This window comes from Struthio camelus, chromosome 4 (genome assembly GCF_040807025.1).
Source record: "Struthio camelus isolate bStrCam1 chromosome 4, bStrCam1.hap1, whole genome shotgun sequence".
NCBI lineage: Eukaryota > Metazoa > Chordata > Aves > Struthioniformes > Struthionidae > Struthio > Struthio camelus.
The window spans coordinates 87,046,110-87,061,307 of record NC_090945.1 but is presented as its reverse complement, the minus strand read 5'-3'; the positions used below and the strand labels follow the sequence as shown (position 1 = coordinate 87,061,307).

Below are 15,198 nucleotides of genomic sequence, written 5' to 3'. Positions count from 1 at the left end.
GATTCCCCCATGCACTGCGCCGTTCCCACTCCATGCACCCTGCCGTTCCCCCCCTCCCATGCACCCCACGGTCCCCTCCATGCACCCTGCTATTCCCCTGCCGTGCACCCCACGGCCCCCCCCCCCCGTGCACCCTGCTGTTCCCCCCACCCATGCACCTTGCCGTTCCCCCTCTGTGCACCCTGCCATTCCCCCCACCCCGGTCCCCTCTGTGCACCCTGCCGTTTCCCCCCACCGTGCACACTGCCGTTCCCCCCATCGTGCACCCCACGGTCCCCCCTCCATGCACCCTGCCGTTCCCCCCCCGTGCACCCCACAGTCCCCGCCGCGGTCTCCCCAGAGCCGTCGGGCCGGGAGCAACGCCCGACCGGCAGGTTCAGTTTTGCCTTGTGCGCCCGGGCGCGGGGCCGCGGGCGAGGGTGGGTGCCTGTGGGTGCCGGCGGGTGCGCGGCGGCTCAGCAGACGGGGTGCCTGCGCGGCGCCGCCTCGGGACATCCCGCTCCGATCGAGGGGGTCTTAAACGTGGTCTTGAGCTATTCTGCGTTTTGCTTTTCCCATTCGTTGGGGTTTTTTGAGACGTGTGGTACAAGGACCGGGGAAAGCGGTTCAGTTTTGAAAGCAACAGGAGGTTTTATGTGCCTATATATATAAATATATAGATATATAGATATATATATATACACGTGTGTGTGTGTCTACGTGTGGGTATTTTTTTTTTTTAATTTCAAAATTCTATAAAGGAAAATAATAAACTTCAGCTGGAAACATGCCGGGGCTCCGTTTGCCTGCGTTGAACCGCCCGGCCCCCCGGCTCCCGCAGCCGTGCCGTTTTGCCTCGTCCGCAGCCGCCGCTCGGCCGGCACCCTCGCCCAAAAGCTGGGCTCCCGGGAGCACCGCACGCAGCAGCCCGCCGGCCCCCGGCCCGAGCACGCGCCGCGCTGGAGGGGCTGGTGCTCCGGGTGCTCCGGGTGCTCCAGGGGCTCCAGGGGCTCCAGGTGCTCTGGGTGCTCCAGGGGCTCTGGGTGTTCCAGGGGCTCTGGGTGCTCCGGGGGCTCCGGGTGCTTTGGGTGCTCCAAGGGCTCCAGGTGCTCTGGGTGCTCCAGGGGCTTTGGGGGCTCCCCAGGCTCTGGGGACTCCAGGGACTCCAGATGCTCCAGGGGCTCTGGGTGCTCCGGGTGCTCCAGGGGCTGCAGCAGCATCCCTGGCCTGGAGGAAACCGCCCGGCGCCTGCGCTGCACTTTGCCGCGGGGAGCATCCGGGCGCTCCGATGCAATACGGGCCAGAAAGTCCCAATTCCCTGGAAAACCCCGGTCTCCTCCAGGCCAGCGCAACGGCGGAGGTGACAAGCAGTTTCTGCCCTCGGGGCGGCTCCCTTCGCCCGAGCGCGGCGCCGGTGGAGGTCCCTGTCCCTCACTCCACGCCGCGGCGCCCCGCCGGGGACTCAGTTGGAGAGGAAATCGATGGTGGCTCGGACCGTCTTGGAGGTCCTGATGTCCATGGCGGTGACCTTGATCTCCGTGTCCCCGAACTGCATGCTGGCGCGGATCTCGCGGCGGCTCCGCTTGGCGCCGCCGGCCTCGTCGACGTCGTCCAGCTCCAGGCTGATGGTGCCGCACTTCCTCACGCCGGGGTCGGTGATGTAGACCACGTCGTCGGTGGCGCAGCAGTAGATGTTGATGATGGTCTTGCGCTGCCCCGCTCGGGCCGGGCAGTAGCTCCTCTGCACCACCTCGCCCAGCGCCACGGACTGGTCCACGGAGACGAACTTCTCGAAGATGTCCGTGCACCAGTTCTTGCCCTCCTTCACCAGCAGCTTCTCCCGGGGGTGCTTCCCTTCCACGAACTTGTTGAGCACCCCCACGCCGTAGGTCAGCGGGCAGCGCCGCACGCGGACGATGGTGGGGTCGAGGCCGAAGAGCACGGCCCCCTTGAGGATGGTCAGCCCCACGTCTTGGGGGACGATGACGCGGCAGGCGGCGCCGAAGGCGGCCTGGACGGCGTGCTGGAGCATGGCCGACTCGGCAAAGCCGCCCACCAGGAACAGGAACTTGATGCCTTTGACCTCTGGCTTGCTCATGAGCTCGCCTGCGGAAGGAGCGGGGCCGTCGACGCCGGCTCGGGCGCCGCCGCGATGCCACGGCTGATGGCACCGTCCCGGGGCCGGGAGGGTCCGGCCGGGCAGCGGCTCCCGGCACGCTCCGGGTGCGAGCCGGCATGCCGACGCAGCCAAGCCGGGCGGCGCGACCCGGCGGCGAAAGCTCGGGGAGGGACGCCTACCGATGTGCTTGATGATGTGGCTGATGGTGGGCTGGAAGAGCTCGCTCATGGCCTCCGGGGACATCCGCAGCATGCCCTGCGACGACCACTTCACCAAGTTGACGCTGCGGAGGACGGGCAGGGCTGGGGCTGGCGCTCTGCTTCCCCCCCCCCCGCCCCCTTTCCTCCTCTCCCTCCCCAAATTCAGCACCTCGCCGGGCTCCCCCTCGCCCCCGCGTCTCACTTGCTCCTCTTGAGGGCCGTCTCCACGTTCTGGCCCCGGCGCTTGCGGTAGAAGTCGACGAAGGAGAAGGGCAGGGAGATGTTGAGCGGGCTGGAGCGGGCCGGGGTGGCCGCGCGCTTGCGGGCCTCGAAGGCGATGGTCAGGTCCACCCAGGCCGCCGGGCGCTTGGCCTTGAAGGAGGCGATGAAATCCTCCCCGAAGATGCGGCCCAGCAGCCGCTCGAAGGCCAGGTCCACCCCCACGGCCCCGTAGGGACCCCCTGGGCGGCGGCGGCGGGGTCAGGCTGCGGTGCCACCGCGCGCGTCGTGGCTGGGCCCCCTGCACCCACCGGCCCCCCACCCCCGAACCCCCCCATGGTCTGTCCCCCTTGCACTCCCCCCCCTTCCCCAGCAACCTGCCCCACCTGGTGCCCCCCCAGCCCCCCTATACCCTGCAGCCCCCTGTCCCGTGTGAACGCCCTCTGCACTCCCGTCCCCCCCCATACCTCCCTGTCCCTCCATCCCACCTGCACCCCCCCCGGCACCCCCATCCCTTCTGACCCCCCCCGGCACCCGTGTCCCCCTTGTACCCCCAGCACCCCATCCCACCTGCATCCTCCAGGCTCTGTCCACCATGCCCCCCCCATGCCCCCTGAACCCCCTCTGCACCCCCATCCCAACTGCAACCCCCGTCCCCTCTGCACCCCCAGGCTCCATTCCCCCCCCCCGCATCACCCTAGCACCCCCGTCCTCCCAGCACCCCTCCTGTCCCCCCGCACCCTCCACCCCCCCTGCCCCTTGCACCCCCTCGGCAACCCCATCCCCCCTGCACCCCCCTGCCCCCCAGCACCCTATCCTCCCTGCACCCCCCAGGCACCCCCCCCGCACCCGCTACCCCCCAGCACCCTGTGCCCCTGAACCCCCCTGCACCCCCACCCCCAGCACCCCCCTGCACCCGCCGCCCCCCAGCACCCTGTTTCCCCTGCAGCCCCCCCGTCCTCCCTGCACCCCCCCGCACCCCCCGGCCCCCCCGTCCGCCTCCGCCCCCGCCGCCCCCAGCAGCCCCCCCCCAACGCGGGTCTCTGCAGCCCGTCTGCGCGGCCACCAGGGGGCGCCAGGAGACCGGAGCTGCCGCGGGGACACGGAGCGGGGACACGGAGCGGGGACACGGAGCGGGGACACGGAGCGGGGACGGGACACGGAGCGGGGACACGGAGCGGGGACACGGAGCGGGGACGGGACACGGAGCGGGGACACGGAGCGGGGACACGGAGCGGGGACGGGACACGGAGCGGGGACACGGAGCGGGGACACGGAGCGGGGACACGGAGCGGGGACACGGAGCGGGGACACGACACAGAGCAGAGACATGACATGGAGCAGGGACACAGATCAGGGACATGGAGAGGAGATACTTCCCAGAGCGGGGACATGGAGAGGGGACACGGAGCGGGGACGGGACACGGAGCGGGGACATGGAGCAGGGACACAAACAGGGGACACTTCCCAGAGCGGGGACATGGAGAGGGGACACGGAGCAGGGACACGACATGGAGTGGGGACACAGAGAGGGGATACTGCCCAGAGAGGGGACACAGAGTGGGGACATGACATGGAGTGGGGACACGGTGCGGGGACATGGAATGGGGATAAGACATTGGGGACATGGACCGGAGAGGGGACATGACACAGAGAGGGGACACAGAGCAGGGACACGGCCTAGAGCGGGGATAGGACATGGAGAGGAGACATGGGAGTGGAGCGGGGGACACGACATGGAGCAGGGACATGACATGGAGCAGGGACATGGGAGTGGAGCAGGGACACGACATGGAGAGGGGACATGACATGGAGCGGGGACACGACATGGAGCGGGGACATGGGAGTGGAGCAGGGACACGACATGGAGAGGGGACATGACATGGAGCGGGGACACGACATGGAGCGGGGACACGACATGGAGCGGGGACATGGGAGTGGAGCAGGGACATGACATGGAGAGGGGACACGACATGGAGCGGGGACATGACATGGAGCGAGGACATGGGAGTGGAGCAGGAACACGACATGGAGAGAGGACATGACATGGAGTGAGGACACAGCCTGGAGCAGGGACACTGCCCAGAGAGGGGACCCGGCCAGGAGCAGCGCCATGCCACAGGCTGTCCCCTGCCCCTTGTGCCACCCGCAGCCCCCGCTGACCCCGCCGGCATGCCGCCGCCAGCCGAGCCCCCCGGCCGAGCCCCCCCGGCCCACCTGAGGCTTTGTACAGCTCCTTGAGCGTCCCCTGCGGCTTCTCGATCTGGTGCACGGTGAGGTCCACCGTGCCGCCGCCGCAGTCGGCCACGATGTAGCGGTCACCTGGGGACGAGGGTGACAGCGGGCTCGGGGCCGCCCACGGCCACGACCCCCGCCACGGCCGGACCTGCTTGGACGCGCCACGTGCAAAAAGCAGCTGAGCCAGGACGTGGGTTCCCCCCCCCACCAACCACCCCGGAAAGGCACTTTGGAGGGCGAGAGTTGGGGACGTCCCCGAGCGAAGGTTGGGCAGCAGGCGCGTCCCCCGGCGCGGTGGCCTCGCGCGTCCTCACCTGCCTGCATCTCGGCCCAGAGCTCGCCGACTCCCGACTCCACCAGGAAAGTGCGGCTGTGGCGGGAGCGCCGGAGCTGCTCCCGGGCTGCGGGCAGAGCGCGGGGGGCCGGCGTCAGTCCGGGGGGGCCGCCCGCCGCCGGGAAAGCCACCGCGGTCTCGAACCGGCCGCTCGCCGCGGAGGGACCGCGACGCCCTTGCAAGGACGCGGGGGGGACGCCGGCTCCCCTCCAGCCGGGCCGCCTGGCACCGCCGGGGAGGAAGAGGAGCAAGGCGCCCCGCGGGGTGGCCCGGATGCGGGAGGAAGCACCCCCGGCTCCCGCCCCATCGCATCCAGCCCGCAGCGCGCCAGTGCCCAGCCCCGGCCGTGTTATTCCCAGCCGGATCCAGCCCGGGTGGAGTTTCCTCTCCTCTGCTCCCTCCCCGGGGCAGGGGACATCAAAGCAGCCCGGAAGGGCAGGCGGGTGTTTGCAGAAGGTGGCGTTCCCCCGGCCCGTTTTGGGCAACCCGAGGTGCAGGCGGCAGCCTGGTTGCATCAGGCTGCGCCCCGGGATGCAGCAGCCTCGCGGCGGCCGGGGTTGGGGGGGGGCAACACCTCAACACCCCGTTGCGAAGCGCCCGCAGCCCAGCCTGGTGGCCCCCGCCGGGACGCGCGGCGGGTCTCGAGCAGCGCTGACGTCTCCCTCGGCCCGCGGGGGCTCAGCCCGGCTTTGGGAGCGGGGCTTGGAGACGGCATCGACCGGGGCGGGGGTCTTTCTGGGGGGCTGGGAGCTCGGGGCTCGGCCCCTAGGGATGCAGCCGGGCTGGGGGGGGGGGCGGCACGGCTGGGGATGCTCCGAAATCTGCCGAGGGGAATGGAAGGCCGGTTCAGGAAAAAGCGAGGCGGGCGGGCTGGGGAGCTGCGAGGAGGTCAAGGGCTGTTCGCGCGGGTGGCGATCTGCTCGGGCGCTGCCTGGGGAAACCGCCGTGGCTGGCCCGGGTCGGGAGGGGAAGGGGGGACCAGGAGTCCGGGCAGCGGAGGGAGGGCGGAGGGGCACGGCCTCGCCGCGGCCGCTCACCCTGCCTGAAGCTGGAGTCGATGGGGAGCTCCGGCGCCAGCCCGTTGGCCTGTGGCTGGCAGCTCAGCTCCACCAGCTGGTGCAGGCGCAGCTTCCGGCAGTAAATGGACGCCGCTTCGGGCTCCAGCGCGATCAGCAGCTGCTCCGGGCTCTCCGGGGACACCAGACCGGCCTGCAAAGACATCGGGGCGGAGAAGTCGCCTCTTGCGCCCCAGAGAGTCCCGGGACGTTTTGGCCCGCTGGCTGCGCGCAGGAAGGGCTTTCCCTCTCTCCAGCCTTTGTGCATCGCTCCTGCCTATCTACATTTCCCTAGATCTTTTTTTTTAGGTTAATCTTATAGAATTGATTTTATTTTTTTATGCCGCGCAGCAGTCCTATGTGCCGTAAGGCTGGAGCCGCCAGTCCGGGGCTGCTTCCTCCCGCCTCGGCCTCGCACAGCCACGTGCAAGCTGCTGCCCTGCCAACTGCGCTTCCCAGGGGCCTGGCGGCCGCAGAGAGCACCCGAGGGAGCACATCCTGCCCGGGGGCTGCCACGACACCTCAAGCATCCGCCGGCAGGTTCCCCTCCGGCATCCTGTCCTGGTGCTGCCGGGGCTGGGGGGAGCCGGGACCCTGAACGGGCCGCGTGGCTGAACCCCCTGCCAGGGTGCCAAGGCTTCGCAGGGAGGACGCCGAGGGTGTTTCCCAGGCGCCTGATGTTGCACCCGGCTGGACCGCGGGGAGAGGGGACTTTGGCGAAAAGCAAGAAACCCCCCTGCCCCGGTGCCTGCAGGGTGGGCATTCAGGAGATGCAGGGCGCGATGCAGCGGGGGGACCGCCAGCCCGGCCGGGGTGACCTCGCCGAGCGCCTCCGAGCCGCCCCGAGGCCGGATGCGGCCGGCTCCCGCGCCGAGCTGCTCAGCCCTTGGATGCAGGAGCAGAACCGATGCAGGAGGAAAACCGCAGCGTTTTCCATCCTGGCTGAGCAAAGGGGCGAGAGGCAAAGGGGGACGTCCGGGCGGTTAGACCTCACCTTGTAGGCAGCCTCCCGCATGAACTGCTTGGCCGGCTGCTTCCAGATGGCGGGCACGGTGATCACCCAGCGGACGGCATCCTCCTCCGGCAGCGACGGGCACTGGTCCTTGAGCTCCTGCCGGGCACGAGGCGGCAGGTCAACCCCAGCCGCGCGCCCCGGGGCTCGCAGGAGGCTCGGGACGCGATAGGCGCGCGGACGGAGCGGCGCCCCGGCTCGCTGCTATGCGTGCTCCCTCTGCGGACGGGGCGGCTGCGCTCAAGCCGCGGCGGGGCGGCGGGACGTGCCCGAGGGCGGCTGGCGGGGACTCCCCCGGCGCCCCGCTCCGGCCGAGCCCCCGGCGGTCCTACCTGCACGGCGTGCTGCTTGAAGAAGCGGAGGGCGTGCGCGAACACCTCCAGCGCTTGCACTTTCTTCCCGTTCACAGCTTCCAGCTCAGTTTTCATGGTGAGGTCCTGGCCGGGAAGAGCAGGAATTAGGGAAGCGATGACGCCGGCCGCGGGGCCACGGGCTGCATCCCATGGCTGCTCCGGCAGCGAGCCGAGGGCAGGCGCGGCGGCAGCCCGGGACCCGCCGCCGGCGCTTGCCACCCTTCGCGCCCCCGGATGCCCGCGGCCGGCCGGGGGCCGAGCCGGAGCGCTGCGGCCGTGTGCAGCCATCCCGGATTTCCAGCCCTCTCTCTGCTTTGCTACGCGCAGGCTGCGCGCCACGGCCCGTCTGCAGCGCCCAGGCAGGGTGCATCGGCGAGGGCAGCTCGTTTGCCCCCGAGCGCTTCTCCCCCCCATTGCCAGCCCTCGCCGGGGGGGGGGGTCTTTACGCGGGGGGATGAGGAGGGGAACAGGGACTCACGCTGGTGCTGTGGATCTTCATCTTGAACTTCTCAAAGTAGAGCCAGTCGCGGGCTTCCTCGGGGTCGAGGTCGTGGTAGTAGTCCCTGGCCGTGTAGCCGAAGCTGTGGAAGACGCCCTCGGGCGTCAGCAGCAGGCTGGTGGGCGTCTTCTGGTTGGCCACCCCCGGGTCGCCCCCTTCCCATTTCCTGGGGAGAAAAAAGGGAGCCGGAGGCGGCTGAGCCCGGGGCGGACACCGTGCAAGGAGACACGGCTTTCCCCTTTATCCCGGGCTCGGCCGGGAGGTTTCGGATGGCGAAAGGGGCCTTTTGCACCAGCCAGGCAGGGCCGGGGCCCGAGGCGGAGGCCGAGAGCCGGCTCATTGCCGGGAACGCGGCTGGCACACAGCAAACAGCTCCGGCCCCGCAGGGACCTGCTCGCAGAGACACGACCTCAGACACCTCAAAGAGGCAACGGAGAAGGGGCCCAAGTCACCGGGAAGAGCCAGGGCTCCTGGTGCACGATCCCTGCGTCCCGTGCAAACCGCCCGCGGCGCTCCTCCGCCACCCGTGCGGATAATTATAGACCAATTAGCAGGGGCTGTCACCCGGTCCCGCAATCAGTGCAAGACCCGCTTTACGGGCTGCTTCCACCCCGCCAGGCTGGAGACGCTGCCCTCGCCCTTGGAGGCGACGATTTCCATCGCTCGCCGCCAGCTCGCGTCCAGCTCCGGCCCTCTCCCCTCCGCAAAGTTGCTTTCCCAGCTGCTTTTGGCAAAAATGCCGTTAAACGGCTCAGCAGCAGGAAAAGGCGCTCCGGTTTCCCAGCTGCAAGTTACCTCATCATGTGGATGGCCTCGGGGTCGCTGGCGAAGCTGAAGGCGTAGCCGCTGGACGTGGTGCCAAAGTCGATGGCCACCACCACGGCGAAGGGGCTGGCCGGGGGGGCCCGAGCCTCGTTCCTCTGAAACACAGCGGGGGCGTTAGGGGCAGGCGAGCATCTCCTGGAGGGCGAGCATCTCCTCCAGCTCTTCAGAAAAAAGGGATGAATGACCATGGAAGCGGTTAACTTCTTCCCCCCCCCGGCCTCCCCGTTTCGGGCCTGGAAGCGTTGGGACTCATCTCTGCCAAAATGAGGTCAAACGCTGACGGCGGGAAGCTCTGCAACGGCGCGACGTAGCTGACCCCGCGCCAGAGCAGCGGACTCGGGGACCCTCTGCGGTTTCTTCCGAAACCATTTGCTGTGGTTTTATGACACGGGATAATTTCTCCTCTTACCAAGTTTCAAAACACAAGGAAAAGGGACTGCCCGCGCTCTTGGCCTCAGGGCGATCTCGTGGCAACGATTCCCGACGGGAAATCGTTCTCCCTGCACGGGAGAAGCGCAACGTTTCGGGCAGCGCTGGAGGAAGGGGGCCGACGGCGGCGGCAGCTGCGGACCGCCGCGCTCTCCTGCCGCCGCCTGCCCCGGCCCGCCGTGCCCATGCACCAAGCTAAAAGCCCTCATTAACGCTGCAATATATCCGCATACGAGAAGTGCATTAGCTAGCCTTTCTTCGCACCGATGAACTAGTTGTCTTGAAAATATGCACGTTCGGGTAACGCTGGGCTTTAACGAACCCCAGGGAGAAACCTGCTTTACGGGCGCTGCGCGCTCGTCCTCGCAGCAAGGTCTGAGCCCCCAGCGCATCCAGGCGCGAGCGAGCCGAGAGCGGCCGCGCAGCGCTGCAAAGCGCTCAACGTATTTCCTTGGGCTCCTTTCGCTCGGCTGCTGCGTCGGGCCATTGGGGGGGGGGAAAGAAAAACTCAACCCCATAAAATCTACAGCAAAAGGAGTGGATTCGGGCGAGCGAGCGATGCGGGGCAGATGCATGCCGGGGACGCGCGCGGGCCTTACCGGGGACGGGGAGGGCGTCAGCGGGGCGATGCTGCAGCTGTGGCGCGTCCCCGGCGAGCTGGGCGGCGACGGCGTGGGGGACCGCTCGCCGCCGGCACCTGGGGACACAGCGGCGGCAGGCGCCGGCGTTAGCCCAGCGGCCGGCGCGACGCGTCCGCCCGCCGCGATTCGCCCGCCCCGGAGAAGCGCCCAAGCTGGGCGGCCGCGGTCGAGCCGGTCCGGGGGGGAGCAGGCTCCCGGCCGCCCCCCGGGACGGGTGCTGCCGAGCAAGGCGACGTGCCGACGGAGCTGCTGCCTGCTGGGCTGCGCGGGGGTCCCAGCCCGTGGCAGCGGCTGTTCCCGGCGGGGGGGGTCTGCACAGGCCGGGGGTTTTGCACACTTTTTTCGACCGTGCATAAGGAAGGGTCTTCTCAGCGCAGATAAAATGAGCAAATGAGGGACCTCTCAGAGGTGGGGAGAAGAAAAGGAGGAGGTCGCCCCACAAGGAGGAAAATGAGTCCTGTAGTGAGCCTCAAGGCGGTGTGCAGGGACCATCTGCGCCCGGCGCTAGCCCGGGTGAGATCTCCTCCTCGCAGATACGGGGCTCGCACCCGCCCGGAGGATGGGGACGGTGGTCAGAGGAGAGCCACGGGACCGAGGAAACTTCCCGCCGGCCTGGGGGCCGTCAGCTCTCGCTCAGCAAACAGATGGGCCGGCGTGACTCTACCGTGGAGTTCAAAGGAGGCTTCAGCCCGCCGGTGGGGTCGGGGTTGGGCGACAAGGCAGAGGCTACCTCCCTTCTCCATCACGGGACAGGAACCGGCACGCTGAGGAAGAGACGTTTCGTCCTGAAGCAGGTGTCTAAAACAAGGCAGAGGGGCCTGCAAGCCCCGTGCCTCCGTGCTGGCTCTAAAGAGGGTCTCGGGGGTTGCTTCACATGGAGACACCTCCCCTGCGGATGTGCAAAGTCCGGCGGGGTGAATCCTGCCTTGTGCATTGAAAGGGGACCAGGAGGGTGGTAACGGAGAGGACTTCAACCAGCTAAGGAGCAACTAGACGCGCTTCTTTGAAGCTGGCCATAGAAGAATTAGGTCTAAAAAAGCACCCCGTATTTTTCACAATAAGAGACACGCTGGGTTTCTTAAATCAAGACAGTCACGGTCACGCAAGAGCGGCAGTTCAGCGTGGCCACCTCCGGCAGGAAGGGCGGCGGACGATGCCAGCGGCTCCTCGGCGCAGGAGGGAGATCAGCTGCAACGCTCGCCTCCGTGAGGACAGCGGGAAAACTTGGGAAACCGGCAAGCCGCCCGGGCAGAGCGTGTGCGCGCCGTGCCAGGTCGCAGCGGGTCGCGGACGGCGTGGAGCGGGCAGGGGCTGCCTGCCGGCCCCGCTCCTCCCGGCACATGGCTCCAATTAGCCGAGGGGATTAATCACCCGCCCGGCGAAAGCACGAGCGGATGGACAGGCTCCAGCTGCTGCCTCGGGGCAGCCGGGAAGGGGCTGGTGCTGCTTTTAACTGCTTTCACCCGAGCATGCAACTGCAGACCTGCCGGCTGCCGGAGGCTGGCGGTTCCCCCGGAGCCGGCCCTGCTCCGTCTCCTGCACCGAGCAGGATGCGGCGTGCACCCGGCTGAGTCCGTCCGCCCCGGTTTCTTCAAAGCCGGCTGCTCCCTAAATCCCATCGGCAGCCCGGGACCCCCGAGGATGCTGCCGTCGCCGGCTCGGCTCCGTGCACCGTTCCCGTCCCCGTTTCGCTCTCAGGGACGGCCCTTGGCTCCGGGTGCTCCGCTCCCCCGGCCCAACACGGCTTCGCCGCGTTCCCGCCTGCTCCCTAAGTGCCTTTCGCTGTATCCCGCGCCTGCAGCATGAATATTTGATCCCAGGGCGGCCCCTTGGCAAGCCGAGCATCGCTGGGGGGGGTGTGGGGCGTGCAGCAGACGGGCCGGGTGCAGAAGCGCCGCAGCGGGATGCACCGCCGGAGCGGGCCCCCGCCGGGGGGGTGAACCCGCGCGCTCCCCGCCAGCTCGGGTTACGGCGGTGGCGGCAGCTGGTTCTGGTTAGCAGCCGGGGTCGGGTTTGGGGAGGGGTGGGGGGGACGGTTTCACTCTCCGGAGCGGTGCCGGGGGGGCCGCGCAGGCGGAGCAGGACGGACCGCGGCGGGAGCGACGGGGCCTCTGGGCAAAACCCGCGGGGACGGGATGGGGACCGGGAGCATCGCACCTGCCGGCAGCCCCCCCCCCGCCGCCGCTCACCTATCCGGAGGCTCCGCGCACCGGGGTCCAGGAGCGTCGCCATCCCCGCCTGGCTGCGCCGGCTGCAAGGCAAGGGCAGGGAGCGTTGGCCGCAGCGAAGCGCCCCGCTCCGCCGGACCGGCCGAGCAGCAGCAGCGGCGGTTTTGAGGCCCTTTCCGCTTCGGCAGGGGCTCACGGAAACGGGGAAAGGAAACGAGCTGGGGGACGTCGGAGCCCGGCAGGCGGAAAGGACGGGCCGGGCGGTGAGCGGTGGCCCCGCGCCGCCGGCTCCGGAGGTGCGGGGAGGAGGGGGTCCTCGCCCGCCTGCTGCCCGGGGAGCAAAAGCATCTGCGGCGCTGGGGAAGCCCCCAAATCCTCCGGGCAAAATTGTCGGGCTGCTCAGCACCCCCCGCATCCTCACCACCATCACCAGCGCACCCGGGACCACCCGGAGCTGGCCGGGAAGGCACAGCCGCGCCGTGTCCGCGTCCCGCTTCTCCGAGCCGGGGAGAGGGCCCAGGCGTCCTGGCACCCCCTCCCCGCAACGGTCTCCCCAAGCTGGGGCCAGACCCGGGGACATCTGCCCGCTGGTGCCCCGCGGCTCGGCCATCCCGTCCCCGCGCCCGCTCCGGCCGGAGCCTTTACCCGCGCTGGGGCCCCGCTCGTGCCGACGGCGAGGCCTTCCCGGCCCCTGCCCGCTGCCGGCCGGGCAATGCCGTGCCGCGCCGTGCCGTGCCGTGCCGCGCCGTGCCGCCCGCCCCTCCGGCTTCCTCTGGCTTCCCCGAGCGCCTTCCTCCCACTCCCGCGCCCCGGCCCGGCCCCGGCAGCGCTTCAAATTGCAATTCCAGCTGCAGACGTGGGAGCGGGGAGGAGGCAGGGCCGGGCGGCCGCCGGCACCGCGACCTCAGCTCCCCGCGCCGAGGCCGGAGACGGGGCGCTGGCACGGGTGAGAGGGGCGAGACCCCTCCCCAAATCCCCCCCCGCCTCCTTTCACCCCCGTGAATCGCCCGCGCCGCTGCACCCCGAGACGCGGCGGGAGGGTGACGGGGCGGTAGCAATTAAGCCGGACGGCTTCGCAAACAGGGGCTCGCAGCGCCCATCTCTGAGCCGGGCTCTTTTATCAGTGCAAACCTAAACGTCACCGCCGAGAAAATCCACAGGAGCATAAAAATCTGCAGCGAGGACGGGACCCGGAGTGGGACCGCGCGTGAGCGGGGCGCCCTCGGGGAGGGGAAATGCAAAAGCCCCCGGCAGCAGGGCGCTGCAGGGCGCCCGCGGCACCTTTCTGACCGTGCCCCTTCCCCGGACGCGGGGCTTTGCACTTCGGGTAAAGCTCGGTGGGTTATTTTTTCGCAAGGGGGGGCAGGATTCCTCGGCAGGCGTTGGCAGGGTGCACGAGGCTCGCGGCGCCCCAGCAGGTGCCCAAACTCGCTCGCTCCCTCCCTCAGGGCCCCGGACAGCCGCCCGAGCAGGAGGGAGGCAGGGGAAGAGCCGGGTGGAGGGGGCTACGCCTGTGTTTTCGTCCCTGGCGCCCCGTCAAGGGATGAGGTAGCGCTTTCCGGCGATTGAGGAAAGGCCGTAGGAACGCCTCGGCCAGGCAGGAAGCGCCCGAGCGGGATGGGGAACCGGAGCAGGGAAAGTCCCTTTGCCCGCGTTGCCCGTGGCCCGGCACCCCTGCCCGGGGCTCGCCGGCTGGGGCCAGGCTCGGCACGGGTGCTCGGGCGACGGGAGCGATGCACGAGGCAGCCGGGCCCCGGAGGAAGGTGCTGCCAGCAAGACGACGGGCAGCGTCCCCGCCGCTTTCCCGCGCCGCAGAGGACCCGGAGCGCGCCCAGCCTGGGAAGGGCCAATTCGCTTCCTTCTCACCATACAGCCGCCGTGTTTATCGCTATGGGGTTTGACTGAATGCAGAATAAATAAGCTGGCGGGAAGCACCGCGAGCGAGGGCCGGCTGCGGCCCTGCTGCGCACCGGGTGGCACGGCACGGAGCCAGCCATGCCTCAGTTTCCTTTTCCTGTGTCTAACCTGAAGGCCTTGCCGGGCGGGTTTCTGCAGCTGTGCTGCATCGTTGCGGTGATGCCCCGTCCCTGGGGGTGGCGGGAGCCGCTGCTGCCCCGGACCCGCCTGCCTGCGGGCGCCTGGGTCCGACCCCGCGGGCAAACGCCACCGCCTGCAGAGCCGCGCATCATTAACAAATAAAACCGCCAGAGCTCCGACCTCTCCAGCATCTCCCGTGCTGCTGGATCGGCCCCACTGGAGCCCGGTGAAACCGGTACAGCATTGCCGTCGGCTGCAGAGCCGTTTCCTTGCGGTTCAATTCAACGGGGATTTTCCCACGCCGGTCCGCACGCTGCCACCGGCGATGCCGGATGCAGCACGGGGCCGGCGGGTGATCCCGGTGCCCCGTCCGGATTTGGGACACGGCTGGCAGAGCGGCTGCAGGTGGCCGGTGCCATCGCAGGGTGGGATGTGAAAGCCCGGGTGGAAATGGGATTTGGACCCGGGGAGAGCGGCTTCGGGCTGCAGACGGGGCTGGGGCCTCCGAGGGGGACGCTGGCCCGGCCCGCGGCGGCGCCGCCGACGCTCGGGGGTCCGTGGGTGCTCGCGCAGCGCTGCATCACACCCATGGCTCCCAGCCCGCTGCGGCGGGGTGTCTGGAAAGCATTAGCCGGGCGGGATCGTGCATTAGACATTAATGGAGAGCACGCGTGAACCCCGGTCCCCAGCGCGGAGATGCGGGGAGAGGGGCCGGCCCTCCGCCGTCGGACCACCCCGGCCCTGCTCCAGTCCTCTGCAGCTCAGGCGACGAGTCAGTAAATATTTTCGGGGCTGGGTCAGCGGGAGTTTTCCCTGGAAAGGAAAATAAACCCGGTGTGAGGGTCCGGGCGGGGAGGAACTGCAGAGCAATTTTGTGTTCGAGACCTCTGCACCCTCCGGGGCTGCAGGTCCGCTCGTGGTGCCGGGTCTCTGGGCATCGCCCTGGGGTGCCGACGCCGTGCCGGGGCTGCTGGCTCTCCCCGCTCGCCCCGATCCCCGCTGCAGCCTGCGAGCACCGGCCGGGATGCCGCTGGGAAGCTGCCGGGATGCCCGACGGCCATGCTCCCACTCTTTCCCCGGGATTTTGGCT

General features: G+C 69.2%; 1 protein-coding gene across 2 annotated transcripts; it reads right to left on the bottom strand.

The window, feature by feature from the left end:
- Positions 1–613: 613 nt before the first annotated feature.
- Positions 614–12,839, bottom strand: HSPA12B (heat shock protein family A (Hsp70) member 12B). 2 transcript variants are annotated; one of them, XM_068943924.1, is made up of 14 exons: positions 12,717–12,804; positions 12,093–12,154; positions 10,568–10,667; positions 9,862–9,959; positions 8,804–8,928; positions 7,988–8,174; positions 7,489–7,593; positions 7,139–7,255; positions 6,127–6,298; positions 5,070–5,156; positions 4,735–4,839; positions 2,501–2,759; positions 2,278–2,381; positions 614–2,085 (listed from the first exon to the last, which is right to left on the bottom strand). In XM_068943924.1, the coding sequence occupies exons 3-14, from the start codon at positions 10,644–10,646 to the stop codon at positions 1,442–1,444; spliced, it is 2,082 nt and encodes a 693-aa protein (XP_068800025.1). In that variant the 5' UTR covers positions 10,647–10,667; positions 12,093–12,154; positions 12,717–12,804; the 3' UTR covers positions 614–1,441. The 2 variants fall into 2 exon arrangements, with proteins under 2 accessions (XP_068800025.1, XP_068800026.1); XM_068943925.1 differs by lacking the exon at positions 10,568–10,667 and having other exon boundaries at positions 12,717–12,839.
- Between the last annotated feature and the right edge of the window lie 2,359 nt (positions 12,840–15,198).